The sequence below is a fragment of the Mandrillus leucophaeus genome, unplaced genomic scaffold (genome assembly GCF_000951045.1).
Source record: "Mandrillus leucophaeus isolate KB7577 unplaced genomic scaffold, Mleu.le_1.0 Scaffold565, whole genome shotgun sequence".
Taxonomy (NCBI): domain Eukaryota; kingdom Metazoa; phylum Chordata; class Mammalia; order Primates; family Cercopithecidae; genus Mandrillus; species Mandrillus leucophaeus.
The window spans coordinates 1,292,943-1,318,803 of record NW_012106086.1 but is presented as its reverse complement, the minus strand read 5'-3'; the positions used below and the strand labels follow the sequence as shown (position 1 = coordinate 1,318,803).

Here is a 25,861-nt window from a genome sequence, read left to right as displayed (position 1 = left end):
TTCCAGCCTGGGCGACAAAGCGAGACACAGTCTTTAAAAACAAAAACAAAAACAAAAAAAAACTTATGGAAGCAAAGAAAAGTGATCTGATAATATTTCTGAAGAGTCGCAAATTTAAGAACTGTCAAAATATGATGGGTTGTACAGTAAAATTGCATGTAAAAATAGGAATTTAAAAAATCAAACCCTTAAAACTATGTTTTCATTTGTTTCAATCCTAGAAGAATTTTAAATCATGACCCATTTACCAGTTAACACGATCAACTCTATTCTTGGAACTTAACTGTGCTAAGGCATTCATTTTTAAATTTAGGATAAGTCAATAATTTGTACAGATACTTTAAAGAGATTACAGAATAAAATAAAATATTTTAAATCAAGTTATTCCTTACTCCTACCTGGTTTTTAATACACTTCACAATGCAAGATGTTACAAGGAAATTCATACTTTATTATCGATCATATGTAACAAATAGTATTTTATTAAATATTCAATAATATGCTATTACTTGTATTGTAGTCTTCTGCAGCAAATTGGGACTCAACAGAAAAATATTTTTATCTTTTTCTTTTTCCCAAGAATGAACTATGCTCAGAGAAAATTCCTTCAGCCCTATTAAAAAGAAAGTAACAAATACAGAGTTAGTATTGAAACAGAGATGAAATAATTTAAGATTTTAAATGTCAAATGTATTTAAGTTAAAGGCTTTTTTTTTTTTTTTTCTGCAACAGGGTCTCGCTCTGTTGCCCAGGCTGGAGTGCAGTGGCATGAACACGGACCTCCTGGGCTCAAGTGATCCTTCCGCCTCAGCCTCCCAAGTAGCTGGGACTACAGGCATACACCACCACGCCTGGCTAATTTTTGTATTTTTTTGTATAGATGGGGTTGCGCCATGTTGGCAGGCTGCTCTCGAACGCCTGGCCTCAAGTGATCTGCCTGCCTCGGCCTCCCAAAGTGCTGGGATTACAGGCATGAGCCACTGCACTCAGCCAAATATATTTTTCAATACATAAAATCTACTGTTTAATTATCATAATTACATTTCACTATTCACATAATGTTCACATGTATGACAGGTTGCAAGAACAATTAAAAATGTACAACTATTTAAATAGAAAAAAAAGTCCAAATAACAAATGTACTCACCATCTTTAGTTTCAAGCTTAATAAATTCTTCCTCTGATATTACCAAAGGAAGCATGGTGGTAGTAGACTGCTGTAGCCATGAATAAAATACAATTTTTATGTCTTCTTCACTTACGTTTTTAGGCTGCCAAAAAAGGAATAGTAATGAATTATCCTCATAACTGAACTTAACTTTAACACCCTTATTTTAACATCTTATCTTCCTAATAAAGTGTAAGCCTTACCAAACAAATCCAATGAAAGATGTTCATATTCTATAGGCACAGGTTTGGGATTTGACATTACAGTTAGCACAATGAGTGCAGTGTAGCCTGAAGAAACATCTGTTAGGTGGAAAAGTTTTAAATGCTCATTTTCTCTATGCCCAGTGATACACCTACCATAATTTGGCTCAGTCAGTAACCATTCCAACCCCATTCTCCCTGTCCTCCCTCTACTATAAAGACAGGAAAACAAATTCCTTTTTCTTTGAGACAGAATCTCACTGTATCGCCCAGACTGGAGGGCAGTGGCGCAGTCTCCACTCATTGCAACCTCTGCCTCCCACGTTCAAGCGATTCTTTTGCCTCAGGCTCCCAAGTAGCTGGGATTACAGGCATTGCCAGCTAATTTTTGTATTTTTAGTAGACATGGGGTTTCACCATGTTGGCCAGGCTGCTCTCAAACTCCTGGTCTCAGGTGATCTGCCTGCCTTGGCCTCCCAAAGTGCTGGAATTACTGGCATGAGCTGCCATGTCTGGCCTAATAATCTATTAAAAAAAATTTGTTTTGAGATACTGCGTAGGCTGGAGTGCAGTGGCACAATCATAGCTTATTGCAGTGTTGAACTCCTGGGCTCAAGATATCCTCCCACCTCAGTCAGCCTCCTGAGTACCTAGGACTACAGGCATGTGCCACCACATGTGTCTAATTTTTATTTTTACTTTTTTTGAGATAGAGTCTTGTTCTGTCACCCAGGCTGGAGTGCAGTGGTGAGATCTAGGCTCACTGTAACTTCCACCTCCTCAGTTCAAGTGATTCTCCTGCCTCAGCCTCCTGAGTAGTTGAGATTACAGGATTAGCACCACACCCGGCTAATTCTTATCTTTTTAGTAGAGATGAGGTTTCACCATGTTGGCCAGGCTGCTCTCCAACTCCCGACCTCAAGTGATCCACCCATCTCAGCCTCCCAAAGTGCTGGGATTACAGGTGTGAGCTACCACACCTGGCTTAATTTTTTTTTACATTTTTTTGTAGAGATGGGGTCTTGCTATGTTGCCCAGGCTGTTCTCAAACTCTTGGCCTCAAGCAATCCTCCCACCTCAGCTTCCCAAAGTGCTAGGATTAACCTACAATGATCTTTAAGTTCAGTATCTCATTTCCTGACTCTACCAGTATCTGAAGAATTAACTGGGCAGAAAAGTAAAACAGTCTAGCACTCTTTTAGGCTACAATATTAATACTGAAACAACATGGGACAATTTTTTTAAATTACGACCGTGTGGCAAAATTATCAACCTCTTAAGAAAGCAAAAAAATTCATATTTGCATTGGCAAATATACATATTTGTGTTATCATTTATTAAAGATTTCTCAGCTTCTCAAAAAGTTAAACATAATTCCTAGGTATATCCCAAAGGAGCTGAAAAGAGGAACTCAAACAGATATTTGTACACCAGTGTTCACTGTAGCAGCCAAAAATGTGGAAACAACCCAAGTGTCCATCAACAGATGAATGGATAAACAAATGTGGTATATGCATTCAATGGAATAGTATTCAGCCATGAAAAGGAATAACGTTCTGATACATACAACACAGATGAGTCTTGAAAATATTATGTTAAATGAAACAAGTCAGATACATAAGACAAATGCATACTTCCACTTATATATGAAATATCTAGAATAAGTAAATTCATAGAGATACAATATACATTAGAGATTACCAGGGACTGGGGAAAGGAGTGGATGGGGAATTATTGTTTAATGGCTACCAAGTTTCCGTTTGGGGTGATGGAAAAGTTCTGGATATAGATAGTGATGATGGTTGTACAATATTATGAATGTAATTAATGTCTCTGAATTATACACGTAAAAATGGCTAACGTGGCATATTTTATGTTATATATAGTTTAACATAATAAAAAAAGACTTGTATCAAAAAGGAATACAACATTCTTATTACTTAGCTAAAGCAACTAGAAATCTTACAAAACATGTAAAAGAATTTTGATGTAACATATATATTTGAACTCACTAAATTCTCTCTAGGTTGTAACTTTAGAGATCTTGGAATTTTAGGGGTAACTTCCACTGGAGTTATCCTGACTACGGCATGCATTTCTATATTTAGTCTCTTCCTCAGGTCATCTGGAATCTGAAATTTAAAAATAAACAAAAATATAAATATATTCAAAGCTTGGTTAAGAAATATTTCATAGCATAAATATTGATATATTAGCTTCTATGAATTTAGGTGATATAACAGAAGCTATCATAAGAACTCATAGTTGTCTCAGTCCATGCAGGCTGCTATATCAAAATATCCTAAACTGGGTGGTTAATAAATGACAGAAACTTATTTCTCACAGTTCTCTTTTATAACAGCACTTATCCCATTCATGAAGGCTTCACCTTCATGACCTAATCACTTCCCAAAGACCACACCTCCTAATACCATCACCTTGGGAGTTGGGATTTAAACATACAAATTTGAGGACACAAACATTCAGATATCAACAGTGTAACCAGATGGATGTTCAGATATTGTCACACCATGAACATTTCAATCTTCTCCCTACATTTCTTTCCTTTTCTTTACATAATCTTCAGAATTAGAGCTTTAAATGAATGTATTTGACTGTAACCACCAAACCCATCTTTTAAACTATGGTACATTTACATTCAAATTAAATGATATTTCTAATCTTGGAGAAGCCTTTATTTGTGAAAGCTGACAACCAGTGAAGAAGCTGGAATGGCCAAAACTAATCACAGACGATCTGCCTGATTGTCTGATTAAATTATTAAATCCGGACAGAAACTTAATCTAAAAAGCAAAGAGTAAAATTTCTCCCACCCCCTAAAGAAAATGTTCTAAACTTAGATTGTGGTGATGGTTGTACAACTAGCATAAATATACTAAAAATGACTGAATTGTACACTTTAAATTTTATCTCAGCTGGGCGCGGTGGCTCATGCCTGTAATTCCAGCACTTTGGGAGGCTGAGGTGGGCGGATCACAAGGTCAGAAGTTTGGGACCAGCATGGCCAACATGGTGAAACCTCGTCTCTACTAAAACTACAAAAATTAGTCGGGCGTCGTGGTGGGAGCCTGTATCCCAGCTACTCGGGAGGCTGAGGCAGGAGAATCACTTGAACCTGGAAAGTGGGGCTTGCAGTGAGTGGAGATCACGCCACCACACTCCAGCCTGGGTAACAGAGCGAGACTCCATCTCAAAAACAAAAAACAAAACAAAACAAAAAAAACCCATATATATATCTCTCAATAATGATGTTAAAAATTTCTCTCAACTTCTCAAATATATGTAAGCACTGAAAGACATAAAGACGACTTTATTAACTTCTAAAGAGCATGTGCAGACATATTAATGGTAGACAAAAGCATAAATAAAAACTCTAAGGTACATATTCTGACTTAAAAAGAATTTAACAATCAAGTTTCCTGTTTTTGTTTTTTTAAATCACTATGCTTCACAGGGTAATAAAGGTTCAAGTTAACATGAATTTGTTAGTTGTATCACCAAGTGATCAATTTTGATCTCTCAAGCCAAGTCCATTTTAGTATCTGATTTCACCTACTGTGACTTCTCATTGTCCATGGCTCTTCAACCTTCAGTGAACTGGGAAGGGCTGAGTCCTTACTGCTATCTTAATCACAGGACTTTACCATCAGCACTTCTCCCTGTTCTCACCATATAATTTCAAGGAAATAAAAGGATATTCCCATCTAATGACAGAACCAGCTAAATCATAAGCTCAGTGTTAGACATTTTGAATTTGAGAATGCAGTGGGATCTCCTGAACGGACAGTTTAAAGCTAACAGAAAATAATGATCTGAGGCCAGGCACAGTGGCTCACGCCTGTAATCCCAGCACTTTGGGAGACTGAGGCAGGTGGACCACTTGAGACCAGGAGTTCAAGACCAGCCTGGCCAACACGGTGAAACCTCATCCCTACTAAAAATACAAAAATTAGCCAGGAGTGGTGGCGCACACTTGTAGTCCCAGCTACTCCGGAGGCTGAGGCAGGAGAACCATTTGAACCTGGGAGGTGGAGGTTGCAGTGAGTGGAGACGATGCCACTGTACTCCAGCCAGGGCAACAAAGCAAGCCTCTGACTAGAAAAGAATGGTCTGGAGCTTTAGAAAATGATGTAGGCTGGCCAGGAGCAGTGGCTCAAGCCTGTAATCCCAGCACTTTGGGAGGCTGAGGCAGGCAGATCACCTGAGGTCAGGAGTTCGAGACCAGCCTGGCTAACATGGTGAAACCCTGTTTCTACTAAAAATACAAAAAATTAGCCAGGCATGGTGGTGCATGCCTGTAGTCCCAGCTACTCAGGAGGCTGAGGCAGGAGAACCACTTGAACCCGGGAGGCGGAGGCTGCAGTGAGCCAGATCACGCCACTGCACTCCAGCTTGGGCAACAAGAATGAAACTCCATCTAAGGAAAAAAAAAAAAAAAGAAAAGAAAAGAAAAGAAAATGATGTAGGCCAAAGAGATTAATGCTTTGTCAGTTATTTGCATAAAGGTCACAGGTAAAACTGTTGGAGAAAAAAAAAAAATCTACAAAAGGAGACAACCTTCCCTTTCTATTTTATTCCCTTTCCTAACAGGTTCCTCTCTTTATCACTATGAAGTCTTACTTTACAGTGGTTCAAATTTAGGTTCAAATAAATGGACTAGTGACTTACGTCATATAAAGGTAGCTTTAATATTTGTGGCCAGGATGAGGGGCTGGAACACTAGTTGCCATGTCTACTTCCTCTGTGTTATACACAAATTAAAGAGCAGACACCAGCAGGGTAAGCAGCTTCTGGATGCATTCCAATCCAGGTGCCACCACATGCAGCAGGAAGGTTACCTCATGCCATGGATTTCTCCCTATACTGGCCCTTTTCCCTAAGTATTAACAAGTTGCTTTTGGTAACTGGGGAACAAATCTGCAAGCATTAAAGGTGGGAGGCTTTGTAGGGCACTCCATGCTGATGAACCCCCAAGTCAATCTGCCTAGGTTTGAATCGACACTTACTAACTACGCAATCTCAGGCAAGTAATTTTGACCTCTCTGGGCCTGAACCTACCTAAGCTTGTACCTATTCAAGCTTACTTGGCCAGAAAATACACAATCTTTATCCATACAAGGACTTTACTGCAAAGTGTAAATGTGTCCCCCAAAGCTTTAGGCACTGTGTTTCTTTTTAATTGATTTTCAATTTATATATGAAATACTATTCTAATTCATAATTTGGGGATGTTTAAGCCACATAAAATTTCTCCCAAGTTATAAAATGTATACTAACCCAGACTTTCCCAAGATGGAGAACTTCTACGTTTTTGGTGTATTTGATGGCATTCTTCAATTCTTCAAGTCCATTCCAGACTACTTGTAGCACACAGGCCTTCTCATCTTCTTCACTATGATCTGACCTCGTTTTTTTTTGATCTAGTGGCTCTGACATCTGCTTCTCTTTTTCAGGTGGTAAGACATTTTGTTTTGTTTTACTTTGCTGTTGCTTTGGAGAAAGTAGCTTAACTAGCTTTCCATATGTCACAGTAAAGCTGGGCTCTACATCAAAATATTCCTGGTCCCAAGGAAATACATGAATGGCACAGTGTTGATGAAAAACAGAGGTTGCTGGCGCATTATATATACTAGGAGGTTGAGATTTGCATACTCTGAAAATATTGTCTAGAGGAACAACCTTCGACTGCATATTTTTGAACGCATTGATTTCAGTTAAACCCCAGGATGTCTCTTGTTTCTTCTCAGATCGAAAGGAAAAAATGTTTCCTATCATAGTCCATAAACTTGCTACTGATGATGAGTCAACTGGAATCTCTGACTCGTTTTCGTTAGATTCAGTGATTCCCACAGCATTTGACTGAGGTTGCTTGGTTTGAAGTTCTTTCATCATGCCTTTCTGGTCTCTTCCATAACTAGGAAGTGTTTTATATTCAGCATCAGCTTTTGAAAATGTATTCTCTTTGGTTTGGCGTGTCTTTGGCTGAATGAGGAGTTTGGTGTCAGTTTCCAGCCTTCCATAAGAGGCAGTTGGTATTAGTGCAACTGTGTAGAAAATAAAGCTTATTAGTGCACATTCATTTCTACTTTGGACTCAATGCTATAGTGTAGAATATGACAGCAAATATTACAATAGCACCTACCGATTTGGATAAATATGTACGTTTGTTGATCAACCCAAACAGGAAAAATGGCTTTTGGAAAAACTATTCGAATTTGATCTAGAAGATGCTGTTCAAGGGAAACAGCATGCAGCTCCTAGAACCAATAGACAAAAAGATCAACTCACTTTACATTTTGTCCATTCCATGTCTAGTAGGAAAAATCTCAATTCATTTTTAAAAAACAAATTTTAATGTGCATATTTAATATATACAACATGATGTTATGAGCTACATATAGATAGTAAAATGGTTACTATAGTGAAGTAAATTAACATATACATCACCTCACAGTTACCTACTTTTTTGTTTTTGTGGTAAGAGTAGTTAAAATCTACTCATTTAACATGAATCCCCTATACAATTTTATTACTTATAGTCGTCAGGTTGTACATTAGATCTCTATCAATTTATTCTTTTTTTTTTATTTGAGACAAGGTCTCACTCTGTTGTCCAAATTGGAGTACAATGGCATGATCTTGACTCACTGCAGCCTTGACTTTCTGGGCTCAAGCAATCCTCCTGCCTCAGCCTCCCAAGCAGCTGGGACTAAAGGCATGCACTACCATGCCCAGCTAATTTTTGTATTTTTAGTAGAGATGGGGTTTCACCATGTTGCCCACCCTGGTCTTGAACTCCTGGTCTCAAGCAATCCACCTGCCTTGGCCTCCCAAAGTCCTGGGATTATAGGCATGAGCTACTGTGCCTGGCCCCAATTCATTCTTATAATTCAAAACCAACTCAGAATATATAATAAAGCTTAGAGAAGAGAAATCTAAAGACAGTGATATTGTGAAGTAATTTAACCTTAAATGAGAGAGTTCTTATTTGGTTTTCTTTACCAGTATCTCCCAATCATCTGCCGAGAGGGGTTCCACCTCAACTTGTTGACAAGATACCACGTGGGAACATGGCTTGAGAAATACCTAGAAAAAATTAAAAATTTAAAACTACTTTAAAAAAACTTTTCTGTGTCATATACTAGAAAATAAGAAGCTATCTTCTTACCATTTTAGGTAAGTAGATGTGTGTGTGTGTTTTGGAGGGGGGTGTATATGTAGTCTATGTAGTCTTTCTGTTTTGAGAGATGGGGACTGGCTCTGTCACCCATGTTGGAGTGCAGTGGTACAATCCGAGCTCACTGCAGCCTGGAAACCCTGGGCTCAAGCAATCCTCCCGCCTCAGCCTCCTGAGTAGCTGGGAAAACAGGTGCAAGCCACTATGTCTGGCTATATGTGTAGTCTTTCATGTGACAAATATTTATTGAGTACTTATTCTTATCCAGGACTTGATATACTCAGCATTTTAGGAAAAACTGTTTCATAACTAATTACAGAATGAAGAAAAATACATCTCAGCACGACACATTTTTCAAAAATGAAAGTAATCACTAAAATGTAAAAATGTAAGTAAAAAATATAAGAAGAAATGACTATATCATCAAGTTATGGCTTGATCTAATATGTAAATATTCTCATTATTTCTAGAAGTTTTGCAACAGCCATGCTGCTTCAAGAAAAGTGAAAAACACACTGAAACAGACATTGGAGACAAATATTTAGAAGTATAATCCTTCATAGCTAAAAGTTAAGTAAAACAAATAATACCCTCTCATTATAGTTTAAATATATAAAACACAAGTATGTCTATAAGCTGAAGCCACCATCTTACTTCCTTTCCCCTTCTATAGGCATTTCCAAGGATTAAAGGAGTAAAATCCAAAGCCTCTGCATGTTAAATACTCTAGGTAACCAACTCTTCCTCTCTGCTTTTGTGGACTGGAGCAGAATTTCCCTGAGTGCCTCACCCCCACACTCCTCAGTACATTTCTCTACAATATCTCCCTTACTGAAAAGGGTGATTCTGAGCAAGCACAAAGCAGCTCCTGCCCACCAAGAAGCTAGAGACTCAGTTTCTTAGTGACATTGCTGCAATAAGGAATCTAAAAAAAATCAGGTAAAGTCACTTCAAAGCAAATGGGAGTTAAAAACAAGTAGGATTCTTCAGAGACTAATTAAGACTTGAAAATCAGGAAGTTGATGCCCATAGGGAAGTGCCGAGTATTCAGAGGGCAGAACTGTAACTTGCTAAGCAATCCTGGGTGAAATATTCCATCTCCTTGTATTGTAGAACAAAGCATCAAAGTTAGTGATTTCTAAGGTCCATCTGGTGCTAAAATTTTAAGATTCTAGCAACAATTTAGAGTATGCAAGGGACTAGTGCTAGGTTTATAGATTTCTCATGAGTAGTCTCTTCTCATCAAAAACATGCATAAACAAAATTAGTCTGTGCTTAAAACAAGTTAAAAAGACTTGGCACTCTCGTGTATTGTCATGGGAAATTGGTAATAGAGAGCAGTGTAGCCCCATCTATATAAGTTTTAAATGTATAGCACCCTTAGCTATTCTGTCTTTAAATGTTTCAGTCCACATATATATCTGATTCTGAGAAAGCACAAAGCAGGTCCTGCCCCTAAGAAGCTAAGGACTCCTGGGCTAGTCGGTCCACTTTCTGTTCCTATCAGTGATTCTTCAGGAAATAGTGTCTTAGTGGCAGGGCTACAGCAGAGGATCATAAAGACACAGAGAGTGAGAGACAAAGAGAGACATGTTAAATGCACATTGTTTGTAATACATGGAAAGGTATCTGAAATATTTTGTGGGATAATAATTGCAGAAAATATGAATGATCTCATTCTTCCAATCCTAAAGGTCTACTGAGATCCCCCAAAACAGCAGACATTCATTCTGAGGATGGGACTGGAGAAAGGTAAAAACTTATTTTTTACTTTCAATGGTAAAATAGTTATAATGAATACATATTATTACTACATCTTCTTCTTTTAAGAGACAGGGTCTTGCTGTTGCCCCCGGCTGGAGTGCATAATCATAGGTCACTCAAATTCCTGGGCTCAAGCATTCCTCCTACCTCAGTCTGCTGAGTAGCTGGGATGACAAGCATGCGCTACCATGCCCAGCTAATTTTTTTATTTTTTTGTAGAGAGAGGGTCTTGCTATGTTGCCTAGCCAGGCTAATCTTGAACTCGTGGCCTCAAGTGGTCCTCCCACCTTGGCCTTCCAAAGCACTGGGATTACAGGTATAAGCCACTGAGCCCAGCCTCATATTATTCCTACAGTTTAGAAAATGTTTAAAGGAATAACTTGATAAACATAAGAAAACAAAAAATAGACATGTTTTAAGCTTTCAGGTTTATAATCTAAGCATATTAAACTCATAAGGGAAGACAAAAATGGAAAAATAATAACCCTCCGTTGTAGAACTTTTTATTTTTTATTTTTTTCAAGACATTGTTTCACTCTTGTCACCCAGCTGAAGTGCAGCAGTGCAATCTCAGTTCACTGCAACCTACGCCTCCCAGGTTCAAGCAATTCTCCTGCCTCAGCCTCCCAAGTAGCTGGGATTACAGGTGCCTGCTACCATGCCCAGCTAATTTTTGAATTTTTAGTAGAGATGGGGGGCTTCACCATGTTGGCCAGGCTGGTCTCCAACTCCTGATCTCAAGTTATCCGCCCACCTCGGCCTCCCAAAGTGCTGGAATTATAGGTGTGCGCCACCGCACCCAGCTGAATTTTTTAATCAAGTGAGACCATGGAAGTTTATAAAATGTATCAGAAACGAAGTTCAATAATTGTAAGCAGAACCTAGTAATTCAAAAGGAAAAATAATTTCATGAAACCAAAATTAGGGAATGTGGAAAATGAGTTAAATAGTAGAATAAGAAGCAAGTAGGGAGTATGGTAAAATACAAGATAATGACCTAAAAACAGTATAGTCAGCTTCAATAGCCTAGACTAGTTACATAATAGCATACAAATTAGGTGTCATCTCACCTCCTTTAACAAAAAATGTAAACTTTTAATTTTATTTCTATTGCTATATTATGTGACATTAGAAGAAAGTTATTGCCATCACATGTGCTTACCTGTCCCCCATTTGAGAGTCCAAGTTTTTGACCAACTTGTCTGTTAATTTCAGCCACATTTTCACCTTGATCACTAAAATGCCTGCCTTCCACCCAGCTCAAGAATGCAGGCTGCTGACTCCAGACCACTTCTATAGCTTGATTCTATTCATATAAGAAATGAGAGGAAAAAAGGTTTTCATATACATTTTTCTAGATTCACATGAAAATAAACTATTATTTCAATTCACACATACAAAAAGAGTTCTATAGATAGTTCTCTGTTATCTACATTTGTTGTAGCATTTAAAAATCTATAATCATTTCCAACATCCAATGATGGTGATGCTAATGAAGCCAATACCCTTATATTATTATGGTAGTGTTATAAATTTAATCAACCCTTTCAGAATTCAAAATGGCAGCAGTCAGTCAATACACTTACATAGCAGTTGAGCCACATATAATTATTTGAGCATTTATTCCCAATTAATTATTCAAAGAAAAAAGAAACTACAGCAAAAGCTATCTGTGCAGTATTTTCTATATTAGTAAACACTTGAGACTGTCTTAAATGTCTATCAATAGGGAAACTATTAAATAAGCTATAAATTTACTAGTTTAACATAAGTTAATAAGTAGAAACATATATCATCTTTAAAAATGTAGCAATATAGTTTTAGAATTATGAAACACCAACCAGATGGAGTATGCAATCCATATTTACTTATTTATTGGAATAACAATAAATGCATGTGGCAAAAGCACAAAATGTACAAAAGGGTAAAATGTGAAGCCATGTCCCTGTTCTCAGAGGTAATTACTGCTGTTTCTTCTGTACCCTTCCAGAAATGTTATATTATGCAGCCTCTTAATAATTTTAAGGGCTCATATAACTATGGGAATATAGGTTTTAAACAAAGCAAAATATAACATTTATTCTCATTAAAAGAGCAATTACATAAAACATGTGTTTGTGGCCAAGGACCAAAAAAGGGTTTTCTATGATTAAACAATTACAAACTCATTATAGAGACCTTGGAAAATATATAAACTTGGAAGGAAACAAATGAACTACTGATATTCTCTCCACAAAAAAGACAACCATGTGAACAATTTGGTCTATTTCTTGTTAATCCTTTTTTCTATGTGCAAGTTTTTCATATAGTTGTGTTCATATAGGCACAATTTAATATCCTTTTCCCCTACTTATATTGCATAATAAGCATTTTCAAACTTTTTTTTTTTTGAGACAGGATTTTGCTCTGTTGCCCAGGCTGGAGTGCAGTGGCACAATCATAGGTCACTGTAACTTGAAACTCCTGGGCTCTAGCAATCCTCTCACCTCAGGCTCCTGAGTAGCTAGGAATACAGGCATACACCACCACACCTAGCTAATTTTTTTTTTTCTATAGAGATGGGATCTCACTATGTTGCTTAGGCTGGTCTTAAGCTCCTGGCCTCAAGTGATCCTCCCACCTCGGCCTCCCAAACTGTCGGGGGCTTGAGCCACCATGCCCAGCCACATATATCATTTATAAAATAAAAAGAATTTTATTAATATGTATCAATAATAAATTTTAAAAACCAGCCAGGTGTGGTGGCATACACCTGTGGTCCCATCTACTTGCGAAGCCAAGGTGGGAGGATCACTTGAGTCAGGAAGGTTGAGGCTACAGTGAGTCATGATAGTGCCATTACACTCCAGCGTGGGCAACAGAGTAAGAACCCATCACACACACAAAAAGACTTATTATATCAGGAAGCTTCAGTGTTATTAATTTATTTATATCAAAATAAATTCATTAAGTTAAAAATATTAGGCCAGGCGCAGTGGCTCACATGTGTAATCTTTATACTTTGGGAGGCTAAGACAGGAGGACTGTTTGAGCCCAGAAGTTCAAAGCCAGCCTGGGCAACATGGCAAGATCTACATCTCTACAGAACATTTTTCATTAATTTAAAATATTAAATATCAAATTCATTCATTTACATGGAATTTTTTTTCCTGAGACAGGATCTCACTGTGTTGCCCAGGCTCGAGTGCAGTGGCACAATCACAGCTCACTGCAGCCTCAACCTCCTGGGCTCAAGTGATCTTCCCACCTCAGTCCTCAATCTCTCAAAGTGCTGGGATTACAGGCATGAGCCAACACGCCCAGTCTTTATGTTTCTTGCATTTTCTTTTTTTTTTTTTTTTGAGACAGAGTCTCGCTGTGTCACCCAGGCTGGAAGGCAGTGGTGCAATCTCGGCTCACTGCAACCTCCGCCTTCCAGATTTAAGCAATTCTCCTGCCTCAGCCTCCCAAGTAGCTGGGATTACAGGCCCCCACCACCATGCCCAACTAATTTTTGTATTTTTAGTAGAGACGGGGTTTCACCATGTTGGCCAGGCTGGTCTGAAACTCCTGACCTCAGATGATCTGCCCACCTCTGCCTCCTAAAGTACTGGGATTACAGATATGAGCCACCGCAGCCAGTTTATGTTTCTTTATATGAGACAAATTTCAAACAATGTTGGAGTCACTTCTGGGACAATATCACATACTGGAAATTAGACACATTATTACACTTTTATATTTAAGAAAGCCATCATCATGTATCACTTAGTTGTGTAATTTTTCTCACAATTTTCACAAAACAGTCCAACTGTTCTGGCTGACAAATTCTTTCAACTGAGTGTATTTTGCCTAGCTTTGGAATCAAAAGTCTTTAGTTACTATGTCAGCTGTAACCGTGTGAGCTATTACAAGAATGAAGGTGATCAAGTCCCAGATACTTTCTGTGGGTTTTCATCAGAGTCAGCAATACATAATCCAGATCAATTCTACTTCATATGAAGAAACTTAAGAGATGGAAATACGAGAGATGCCCTGAAATATCAAAAAAAGGACACTCTACCAGCTCACTGAAAAAAAGGAGAAATGAACATTATTGAGGAGGAAAAATACTTCTAATTATTTATTTGGTCAAAAAGGAGTAACCAGCTCCATAAAGTCATAATATGTACTCAGTTAGATTTAGCAAACTTTGCACACCAATGTTCTAATTTTTATGTCAAAATACTTCACTTGAACCACAGAGCCCTGGCTATTCAGGTAAAGAGAAGAAAGAGACAGCTAGAAAGGAGCCTCTTTTCCAGGAGTCAAATCAAATCAATCAATTAATTGACCTTCTTTGACCCAAACTGAGGTATCAGTATTACCAGGAAATCTGCAGGTAAAACCATCCGTCAGAATGCCTTAGGAACGTCCAGGTCCAAAGCCTGGGGTATCTCTTGCTAACACAAGGGAAATGAAAATTGTGTGGCCATATCCGAACGGTGATTTAGGTTCGTTTGCATTCACTGTGTATATGAATCCTCTCTCTCTGTTGCAATCACATCAAGTTCTGAGTACAGAGAAGGTAACTTAGCTGAAGCAGTGGTCTCAACCAGAGGTGATTTTGTCCTTCAGTAGGCATCTGACAATGTCTGAAGACCTTTCTGGTTGTCACAAATAGGGGGAGGCAGTACAGGCATCTACTGGATAGAGACCAAGGGTGCTGTTAAACATTTAAAATGTACAGGAGAGCCCCCAAAACAAAAAATTATCCAGCTCAAAATGTCAACAGTGCCAAGGTTGAGAAATCCTGACTTAAAGCATCTACTGGGGAGTCAGTCCTGAAATAATGACTTGAGTAAACAAGAGAATACAATACTTGAAACACAGAACAAAGTATATCAAATGTGATATGTCACGTAACACAACAGAGAAGTATTGAAAGGGAGACAAACGTGGGCAACAGAGAACTGGAAAGCTATGTGGAGGAGGTAGGATTATGCTCTTTTCAAAGACATGGAATTTGTATGGAAGGAAGAAAAACGACTGAGGGAAGAATGGCATGAGTAAGAGAACAGAAGTGGGAAGGAGATTGGTTATAGAAGAAACAGTGAGAAGGGTAGGTTGGGTGACGCAGAGTGAGCTATAGACAAGAGGGCAAATTAGCTGCATGGCAATGGTACTGGCCTAGGAATGCCATTTTCCTTACGTGTAAACGTACAGAAATAACCTAGATGCTTAAGGTCTCTATGGTCATTAACATTCTATGATTCTAGGACAGTAGGTCTCAACTCTTTTGTGCATCCAAGTAGCCTGAATAAATTTTTTAAAATTAGAGATGCCTAAAGTCTATTCCCTAAGATTTTGATTTAATAGGTCAGAGGGTTGATCACAACATCTGTATTCTTTTTTTTTTTTTTTTTTTAGACGGAGTCTCACTCTGTCGCCCAGGCTGGAGTGCTGTGGCGCGATCTCGGCTCACTGCAAGCTCCGCCCCCTGGGTTCACGCCATTCTCCTGCCTCAGCCTCCCGTGTAGCTAGGACTAGAGGCGCTCGCCACTATGCCCAGCTAATTTTTTTTTTGTAGTTTTAGTAGAGACGGGGTTTCGCCGTGTTAGCCAGGATGGTCTCGATCTCCTGACCTCGTGATCCGCACGTCTCGGCCTCCCAACAGAACATCTGTATTCTTAAAAGCTTCAAGGTAAGTCTGACATAGGCCAGAAAACCATTGTTCCAACCCTTCTTCCCATTACTGCATGATCTGTATTATGTACTCAATGTTCCACCCCAAATAAAGTAATTCAAGTATTAACTCCCAATTTGTGAACCTTTCGGCTTTCATAATTATCTATGGCCTCTAACCCAAGAATTCTGGGAATCTATCCTAGACAACAAGAAATAAAAATGATGTTTTCTAAACAAAGATGTGTTATCTTCAACGTTTGATTAAAATATAGTTTATCACTTCTAATGCCTAAAAATTAAGTACAATCTAAATAGTCAATCATAGTGAACAGTTAAATAAATTATGGCAAATTTGTGCTAGAATACTAATTAACAACTTAAAATGATGACCTTTTAATAAAATAAAACACTCATAATAACATTAAGTAAAAACACTAGGACACAAAACTGTATGTGTGTATATAGGACTTCATTTCTGTTAAAAATGAAGATTAGAAACAAAACTGGAAGATTTGATCCAAACTGTCAACATTAGTCACCTCTAAGTTCTGGGATTACGGGTAATTTATTTTCCTGTTAACAATTTTCCATGCTTTCCAAATTTTCTACAAATATAAATTATATAAATTTATATAATTCATCAAGAAATAAATGTATAGATTTATAGAATCTATAAAGTCATAAACTTATTACATTGATAATTAGAAAGCAAAGTTGACCTATTCTGCTAATACGGGCTGAACAGAAACAGCAGTTTGTTCCAGGGCTAAAGACATTTACATTTCAAAAAGATATGCATGAATTAGTTCTTATAAGTACTTCTTGAAGGCTCAAAATTTAAAACAAGATCAAGACCACTAAATTCTTAAATAGTGATGAATGTAAGGTAACATGAATTAATTCTTATAAATACTTCTCGAAGGCTCAAAATTTAAAACAAAGATCAAGACCACTAAATTCTTAAACAGTGATGAATGTAAGGTAACAACTACATCTTAGGATCAAATTAGAGTTACTGTAAGAAAGCATTCCTACTATCATGAGCGGATTTGAAAACATATTGAAAAATCCCATCGAAGCTGACAGAGCACTGAACCAACTTCTACCTGGAACTTGGTGACAGTGACTGATTTGTCTCTAACCATAAAGCCCATCAAAAACCAAGATTGTCTACTTAGTAGTAAAAAATAATAACGACGATGATAGGAGGATTCTGCTGAACTCATGTTTTCAATGGACCAAAAAAATCTTCCCCTAGGTATGGAGAAGTAACTCAAGTGGAAAGAAGGGATGCTTGAAATTATTGCAAACTCTTTATTCATTACATAGATTAGCCACTGGTGGGTACCATGCATCCAGGATTTATGAAGATTTCAAATACGCCGTCCTTTTGCCCCCATAACCACACTCAAACTCGTGAGACCATGTGCCTCTATTTTTAATTATGAAAATATGGACGCTGTATCTCCACCGGTGGTTAGAACTGCGAAACATCCCAACCACAACGTCCAGAAGGGCGACTGATCGCAGAGCTTCAAGTGATCTTAACTACGTTATGTGTTCCTGACACACTACAGCTGTGTTCCGAGGGTCTGGGATGCAGGGCAGAACCATTACTGTATTAAGCTTTCCCGCTCATGGGACGCGGTGCTCAGTCCCCGGGGACCGACAGGGGCTCCACCAACAACTCTGCGCCTCCCTCTCGCGGCCCGGACGGCAGCAGCGCAGGTAACTGGAAATGACTGGCAAGAAAAACACCTTTTAAAATAATAAAAACAAACCACTTATCAGGAACTTTTCCAGCCTGGAATGAGGAATATTTATAAAAACAGTGGTAGAATATTAGGACATTTCTAGGCCCAGTTTCACCAAGTGAAAAGACCTGGGATAAGACGAGCCCAGGGCTGCACTGGACTTGCGGGATGCAGAGACTACCCAGAAGGGCCCTGCCGTCGAGGGACCCTAATCTCTGTACGCTTCGGGGGCGCCCGGGTGGCAGCCGGTGTCCCGCCGCGTCCCTGAGAGGCTTCGGCCTTGTCCGACCCCAGGCTGAAGATCAGGTGGCCCGGGGCCAGCACGTTACCTGCAGCAGGTGCAGCTGGGCCACGAGACCCCGCGGCAGGTGGAGGAAGCAGTCGCGAGCGTTGGTGAAGGCCACAGTGACTGCCGCCCCGCCTCCCCCAGCACCCGCCAGGCGATCGCTGCCCCACATCGTCCCGAAGCGTCGCTCTGGGTTTGCCCACCCTAGCGCCGCAAAGGACACGGGACCCGGCAGGCCGAGGACGTCGGAACCGGAGGAGATCGATCGGCCCCGCCCCCTGAGGCCCCGCCCCCTCTCCCCGCTGCGCGTCTCGCCGTAAGCCTGTAGTGGGGTGGGACAAGAAAGCTTCTGTCACCCACCGCGCCTCTCCGCCAAGCCGCTCGGGGGCGGCACCTCGTTCATCAAATCCTGGCACGCAGGAAACGATGGCCGACGCTGTCGATTCTTCAGCCAATCCTGACACTCCTTAACTCATCCCGCTCTCTTATTGGATAGAAGGGAGGTCAGCAGGGCGGATGTTGTCCTCCCTGCGAGGATCAAAGTAGGCAAGATGGCGTCCAGCGGTGGGGAGTTAGGGAGTTTATTTGACCACCACGTCCAGAGGGCGGTGTGCGACACGCGGGCCAAATATCGGGAGGGACGACGGCCTCGTGCTGTCAAGGTAAAGTGATTTTTGGTTTCATTCGCTCTCCTCGGTAGCTTTTTGTGAGCGCTAGCGCCATATGGCTAACCTACGGAAATAAAGGCACGACAAGGTTTCCGTCAGATCTGTCGCTCGTTAGAGCTGGCGTGAAGAACCCTGGGCCAGGTACCAAAGATTCTCACGACCCTTTTGGTCAACTATTAGAACATTAACTCCACGAGAATAGGGCTTGGTTTTAGTCATTGGATCTTCAGTGTTTACTACTTGGCACAGGTAAGCGCTCAGTGAATATTCGTTGAGTGATTGTTCCCAGTGACTTCTGCCGACTCAATTTCTGGAAAAAAATGTCGACTGAAGGTAGTCTGTTATATGCCTTAGGTAGCCTCTCACATGGACTGTTACTCTTTATGCAGAGGGAATGGCAGAAATTTTATTTTGTGTTTTTTGCTGACTGGGTTGAACAGATTATTTCTCGTTTTCAAAGTTCTGTTTAAAAAAAAAAAATAGAGGCAGATTCGTCCTAGGCTTATTTGCGAAATACGTTTAATAACTATGCATTTCTTTCAGGTATATACAATCAATTTGGAATCTCAGTACTTATTAATACAAGGAGTTCCTGCTGTGGGAGTCATGAAGGAATTAGTTGAGCGATTCGCTTTATATGGTGCAATTGAACAGTACAATGCGCTAGATGAATACCCAGCAGAAGACTTTACTGAAGTTTATCTTATTAAATTTATGAACTTACAAAGTGCAAGGTAAGGTGCAAGTTAAGCAATGACTCGTTTCATTTCCTCCATTCATATTTCTGTCATTTTGGCCCCAAGTTTCCCTCATTCATATCTGAATTACCCCAAAATGTAATCTAGCATATCTTCCTACAGCCTTTTTACAGGTTAACTTTACTGAAACACTGTATCCATCACATTATTCCCATGCTTAACAATTTAATGTCCTGTAGAGTGGTAGAGTAAAAGTTGGGTTTGGCCAGGCACGGTGGCTTACGCCTGCAATCACAGCACTCTAGGAGGCCGACGCAGGCGGATCACGAGGTGAGGAGTTTGAGACCAGCCTGGCCAACATGGTGAAACCCCGTCTCTACTAAAAATACAAAATTAGCCGGGTCTAGTGGCGCATACCTGTAATCCCAGCTACTCAGGAGGCTGAGGCAGGAGAATTGCTTGAACCCAGGAGGCAGAGGTTGCAGTGAGCTGAGATTGCGCCATTGCACTCCAGCCAGGGCAACAAGAGGGGATCTCCGCCTCAAAGAAAAAAAAAATGGGTTTGAGGGCTGGGCGCCAATAACTCACGCCTCACGCCTGTAATCAGAGTACTTTGGGAGACCGAGGCAGGCAGATCACTTGAGGTCAGGGGTTCAAGACCAGCCTGGCCAACATGATGGAAACCCCGGCTCTACTAAAAATACAAAAATTAGCCGGGTGTGGTGGTGCGGACCCGTAGTCCCAGCTACTCAGGTGGCTGAGGCATGGGAATCACTTGAACCCGGGAGGTGGAGATTGCAGTGAGCAGAAATCACACCACTGCACTCCAGCCTGGATGACAGAGCGAGGCTCCGTCTCAAAAAAAAAAAAAAAACAGAAAAAATTTGGGTTTGGCGCCAGGCATGTGGCTCACACCTGTAATCCCAGCAGTTTGGGAGGTGGAGGTAGGCGGATCACCTGAGGTCAGGAGTTCAAGACCAGTCTGGCCAACATGGTGAAACCCTGACTCTACTAAATACAAAAATTAGTCAGCTGTGTTGGTGCAAGCCTTTAATCCCAGCTCCTGGGGAGGCTGAGGCACAAGGATCACTTGAACCCAGAAAGTAGAGGTTGCAGTGAGCCAAGATCATGCCATTGCACTCCAGTCTGGAAAGAGTGAGACTGTCCCAGAAAAAAAAAAAAAGAAAAGAAAAAAAAGTTGAATTTGATCCCAGCACTATGGAAGGCCAAGGTGGGCAGACAGCTTGAGCCCAGGAGTTCGAGACCCGACTGGCCAACATGGCAAAACCCCACCTCTGCTAAAAATACAAAAATCAAGGTGGGCGTGGTAGTGCATTCCTGTAGTCCCAGCTACTTGGGAGGCTGAGGTGGGAGAATCAGTTGAGCCCAGGAGGTGGAGGTTGCAGTGAGTCATTTATGGACCACTGCACTCCATCCTGGGTGATGGAGTGAGACTATGTCTCAAAAAAAATGTTGGGTTTGGAGTAAGTTTTCCATTTCCACTGCTTACTAGCTTTGTGATCTTGGACAAGTTATTTAACCTGTTTAAGTTTTTCCTGTTCCGTAAAATCTATATAGTAAAGGGACCTATCTACTTCTTGAGGTTGTATGAGGATGAAATGAGATAAATCCATATAAAGGGTTTAGCAGAGTGCCTCCTGGTCAGAATACAGTAAGCATTAGCTATTGTGGTTTCTACTGTTACTCCTTTCTGCAAATTGACTCAGTGTTTTCCGGCCTTCTATGTGACATAAACCCTCCGCTTCAAAAAGACTGAAGTATGCAACGCCTTATCTATTTTTATGTTGATCTCTGTTCTCCTCACTAATCTGCTCTGAGACCCATCCTTCTCTGGCTGTTACAATTCATATTTTCTTTCATGTGCTATCAGTAGAAATCATAATCTACCACAAAAGCACTTGATTTTACTGGGTCATGTGTGGTTTTCTCAGGCTACTGTTATATGTAATCTCACTTTCTTAACCAATCTGCCAGCTCCCATGGTTAGAGAAATATTTTCTCGAGCTTTTCTGTTTTCCAAAGTACCTAGTCTAGTAGGCTCTGAAGTAAGACATCTGGATTTGAATCCTTGCTCCTCAAACCAGAGTATGAGCATGGCTAAGTTATGTAATGTCCCAGTGCTTCCGTTTCATTACAGGGTTGTTGTTAGGTGTTAATTCAAGTGAAGCACTTACGACATTGCCTGGCATATAGTAAAATCTGAGCAAGTATTTATCATTATCCCTGGATACAGAAGTAGTTAAATTTATTGTAGTACCTGGCCAATCATAGATGTTTAGTAAGTATTTATTGACTGAATAACATTCTTCTCATTTTCTCATTGTTATATGTTTAATAGTTCCTCAGTTATTGAACATTTTATGATTATAGTATTTTTCATCTGATTTTTAAGGCAAGAATCCCATTACAGAAATACATTGTGCTGAAAAAGCTTAATTGGGTATGAAGTAACTCTTCAGGGCCACAGAGAAAAGCTCTGTTTTATGACCACAGTTTATATACTTCAGGCCAACCAGCTGGGTCCTTAGTTGTTTAAAGACTAGGGAACAAAGAGGCTCGAAGGGAAGAAAAGGGGAGGCTCTAAGTACATACTCGAACAATGGGATGAATACTGTCCACAAGCAGAGCATCTTAATTCCCAATCCACAGGATATATATACACATAGCAAAAGTTGGACTTTGCTCTTTAGATCCAGATATTGTATACTAGTTAAGCTTTCATCCCAAGTAAATCTAGATTAAAAAACCATGCTATCTTGTATTTCCATTCAGGACAGCCAAGAGAAAAATGGATGAACAGAGTTTCTTCGGTGGATTGCTTCATGTGTGCTATGCGCCAGAATTTGAAACAGTTGAAGAAACTAGAAAAAAACTACAAGTGCGGAAGGCATATGTAGTAAAAACTACTGAAAATAAAGGTATGGAAAGCATTTTGCTAAATGCTTCCTGTATGTCAGGTACTCTGCCAGGTGTATCATCATGCAATTCCTAGTCTAGTGGGAGGAGAGGCAAGTAAAGCATCACAGTATTCAGTAACTGTAAGGGTTCTCTACAGCACACTACATAATCTGGGTTGAGAAGGGAGAAATGTTGGTTCATAGAAGACTTCCTACAGTATGTGAGAAGTGGCTGAAATTTGAAGGATAAGTAGACATTAACTAAAAGGGAGAGGAAAAGATGGAAAGGCAAGCCAGGCAGAATGTTTAAGTGTTTAGAGGAATAAATGAGCATCATGCATTTAAGGAAATTTAGTTAATACAGTATAACCAAAGCTCAAAGGTTTCAGTGAGAGATAAGTTTAGAAAAGTGGATAAGAAGTGAATCATGAAGGGCCTTGTGTCCCATGCCAAGGAATTAAGGCTTTGACCAGAATGCAGTGAGAAGCAGTTATGATTTGCAGACTAGTTGTCACTGCTAATCATGGAGAAGTTCTACTTTTGACCAGCAATTGACTAAATGCCCCCATATGCCCCTTGTACCAGATAGTGGTAGAGAGAAATAAAGTGGGAAAACTCTTGGAAAACTTACTCAGAAATCTGGCAAGAGAGCTGTTGAGAATCCCCAGTCATCTGTATCCATTGAAGTCTAACTTGTAAGATAAGTAAATAAATAGCACCAGGAAAACTTAATGTGTTTGTATGACAAAGGAAATTATAAAACATTAATGTGGAGAAAGACCTTTGACATTATCTGACCTGTGTCCTAATTTTTCTTGGTGAGGAAACTAAGTCTCAGAAAGTTTGTGACCGGCCTATATTATTAGAGGTGAATTAAGGACAAAAATAAGGATTGAAACCCAAGCTTTGGAGTCTTTCTCCAGAGCTTACTTTTTAACTGCTCTAATTATCTCGGTGTTGGTGTGACAGCCTAGGGTTATCTTCATTATTTGCTCCCCTTCCTCTTAAGATCTTTTTGCCGTGCTGCTGATCTCAGAATTAAACCTGGCTTGCTTGGCCTTGGACACTTCAGTTAAGCTCTCTTTCATCAGCATTTTAGCATCTGTGCGATGCGTTTGTATACTTGGTCTTACTTTTCAAAAACTCTTATTATGGAAGTTATTGTTATTATTATTATTATTATTTTGAAACGGAGTCTAGCTCTGTCCCCCAGGGTGGAGGGCAGTGGCATGATCTCTGCTCACTGCAAGCTCCGCCTCCTAGGTTCACGCCATTCTCCTACCTCAGCCTCCTGAGTAGCTGGGACTACAGGCGCCTGCCACCACGCCCGGCTAATTTCTTGTATATTTAGTAAAGACGGGGTTTTGCCGTGTTAGCCAGGATGGTCTTGATCTTCTGACCTCGTGATCCACCTGCCTCAGCCTCCCAAAGTGCTGGGATTACAGGCGTGAGGCACTGTGCCCGGCCTGGAAATTTCAAAACACAAAGGCAGAAAGACTAAGTTAACACATCTCCCATGTATTAATATTAACATCAACAATCATCAACACATAGCCAATTTCATCTTTACCACATCTTCCACACTCCATGTTGTAGACTGCTTTTGGGAGAGTAAACCAGGGAAGAGGCCCTTGCCAGCCCTAGAAGTGGGACAAGCATAGTGCTTTCTTTAGTAACTAACAAACACAAGCTAAGGAGCATGATACATCCAGATAGTGGAATACTCTGAAATTGTTTTAAAAAAAAAAAAAAAAAAAAAAAACTTTCTGTATAATGATGGAAAACCTATATAAGATCTACAGTGAAATGGAAAATGCAGAGGTGCAGAGAAATGGATATTACATTTACCTTTTTTAGTGGGGAGAAAAAGAATGGGAGAAAGGAGGTGGCAAAGTAAAACTTACTGAACAGATAAATAAAGAACAATAGTGATTACTTATGGGGATGAAACCAGACCCATGGAGAGCAAGGAAAGGGTGACACTTGATGCTGTATATCTTTTTATCCGTTTTAGGTTTTAAACCATGTGAATATATTCCCTTCTCAAGAAACAGTTTTTTTGGAGTATAATTTGTTAACATTTTTAAGTGATTTTTAAAAATTATATGATTCTCAATGATGAAAACAATAAATTAACCACTTATGTTTCTCTTTCCCTCAACTTTTAAATTGTAATATAAAGACCATTACGTGACAAAGAAGAAATTGGTTACAGAGCATAAAGACAGAGAAGATTTTAGACAAGACTTCCACTCAGAGATGTCTGGATTTTGTAAAGCTGCTTTGAACACTTCTGCAGGGAACTCAAATCCTTATCTTCCGTATTCCTGTGAATTGCCTTTATGTTATTTCTCCTCAAAATGTATGTGTTCATCTGGGGGACATGTGGACAGAGCATCAAACTCCTCTAAGGATGGTAGAAATCATCATAAAACAATGGGGCATTATAACCACAATGACTCTTTGCAGAAAACACAGATAAACACTTTTAAGAACTCAGTGGCCTACCCTGGTGCGCAAAAGGCTATTACGTCTTCAGAGGCAGTTGACAGATTTATGCCTAGGACAACACAACTGCAGGAGCGCAAAAGAAGAAGAGAAGATGATCGTAAACTTGGAACTTTTCTTGAAACAAACTCAGGTAGTAATGAGGTTATGATTGGACCTCTGTTACCAGACATGTCTAAAGTGGATATGCACGATGACTCATTGAATACAACTGCAAATTTAATTCGGAATAAACTTAAAGAGGTAAGGTTATTTTTAAAAACTGTTCTAAGAGACGATTTGGTTATAGGACTAAATGGGGAATTATTTGTGGGAACAATAGTATTGTAATTTTTTTCACTTTTTAGTTTTTTGATGTGTTTTTCTATAGTTCTCTGTTGAAATAACTGAATTTGGCTAACATTTTATTTGCTTTGAACTGTTAATACTTGCTTTAAACAATGAACAGACATTTTATATCACTGTAGATACAAAATATTAAAGCAGTGGTTTCAGCCAATTAAATCAATCTGTGAGAGTGGTGCCCAGGCCTGCCATTTTTGTTAAAAGCTCCCCAAGTAGTTAATATGAGCCAAAGTTGAGAAGGAAAATTCCATTTCTCTCAAATTTAGAGTTATTACAGTTTATATCAAAGTAAAATGCTTAATTTGCTTTTGTGATAAAGAGCAATAGAAGGTGAGATTTCTAGAAATTGGGCCTCTAGGTATGCATTTCAAATGTAGACTTTATTTTATTTTATTTATTTATTTATTTTTTGGAGACAGAGTCTCACTCTGTCGCTCAGGATCTACGGTCACTGCAGGCTCTGCCTCCTAGGTTCACACCATTCTCCTGCCTCAGCCTCCCAAGTAGCTGGGACTACAGGTGCCCGCCGACATGCCGGGGCAAGTGTTTTGTATTTTTTAGTAGAGACGAGGTTTCACCATATTAGCCAGGATGGTCTCGATCTCCTGATCTCGTGATCCACCCGCTTCAGCCTCCCAAAGTGCTGGGATTACAGGGATTACAGGCATAAGCCACCGCGCCCGGCCTCAAATGTAGACTTCTTAA

At 39.7% G+C, this 25,861-nt stretch overlaps 2 protein-coding genes across 5 annotated transcripts in view; one reads left to right on the top strand and one right to left on the bottom strand.

The window, feature by feature from the left end:
• Positions 1–18,287, bottom strand: part of PEX1 (peroxisomal biogenesis factor 1) — a 57,615-nt gene extending 39,328 nt beyond the window's left edge. For 2 of the 4 annotated variants that reach the window (XM_011998281.1, XM_011998280.1), the window contains exons 1-8: positions 18,063–18,281; positions 11,496–11,639; positions 8,395–8,478; positions 7,535–7,649; positions 6,670–7,436; positions 3,384–3,503; positions 1,148–1,271; positions 510–613 (exon numbers count right to left, since the gene is read on the bottom strand). In XM_011998281.1, coding sequence (XP_011853671.1) covers positions 510–613; positions 1,148–1,271; positions 3,384–3,503; positions 6,670–7,436; positions 7,535–7,649; positions 8,395–8,478; positions 11,496–11,639; positions 18,063–18,191 — 1,587 coding nt within the window. In that variant the 5' untranslated portion in view covers positions 18,192–18,281. Of the gene's footprint in view, positions 1–509; positions 614–1,147; positions 1,272–3,383; positions 3,504–6,669; positions 7,437–7,534; positions 7,650–8,359; positions 8,479–11,495; positions 11,640–18,062 lie in introns of all 4 variants that reach the window. The other 2 variants (XM_011998282.1, XM_011998283.1) reach the window with 2 other exon arrangements.
• A 248-nt stretch (positions 18,288–18,535) lies between these two features.
• Positions 18,536–25,861, top strand: part of RBM48 (RNA binding motif protein 48) — a 9,474-nt gene continuing 2,148 nt past the window's right edge. Inside the window, exons 1-4 of the mRNA XM_011998279.1 lie at positions 18,536–18,681; positions 19,231–19,421; positions 22,179–22,324; positions 24,486–25,054. Coding sequence (XP_011853669.1) covers positions 18,571–18,681; positions 19,231–19,421; positions 22,179–22,324; positions 24,486–25,054 — 1,017 coding nt within the window. The 5' untranslated portion in view covers positions 18,536–18,570. The remainder of the gene's footprint in view (positions 18,682–19,230; positions 19,422–22,178; positions 22,325–24,485; positions 25,055–25,861) is intronic.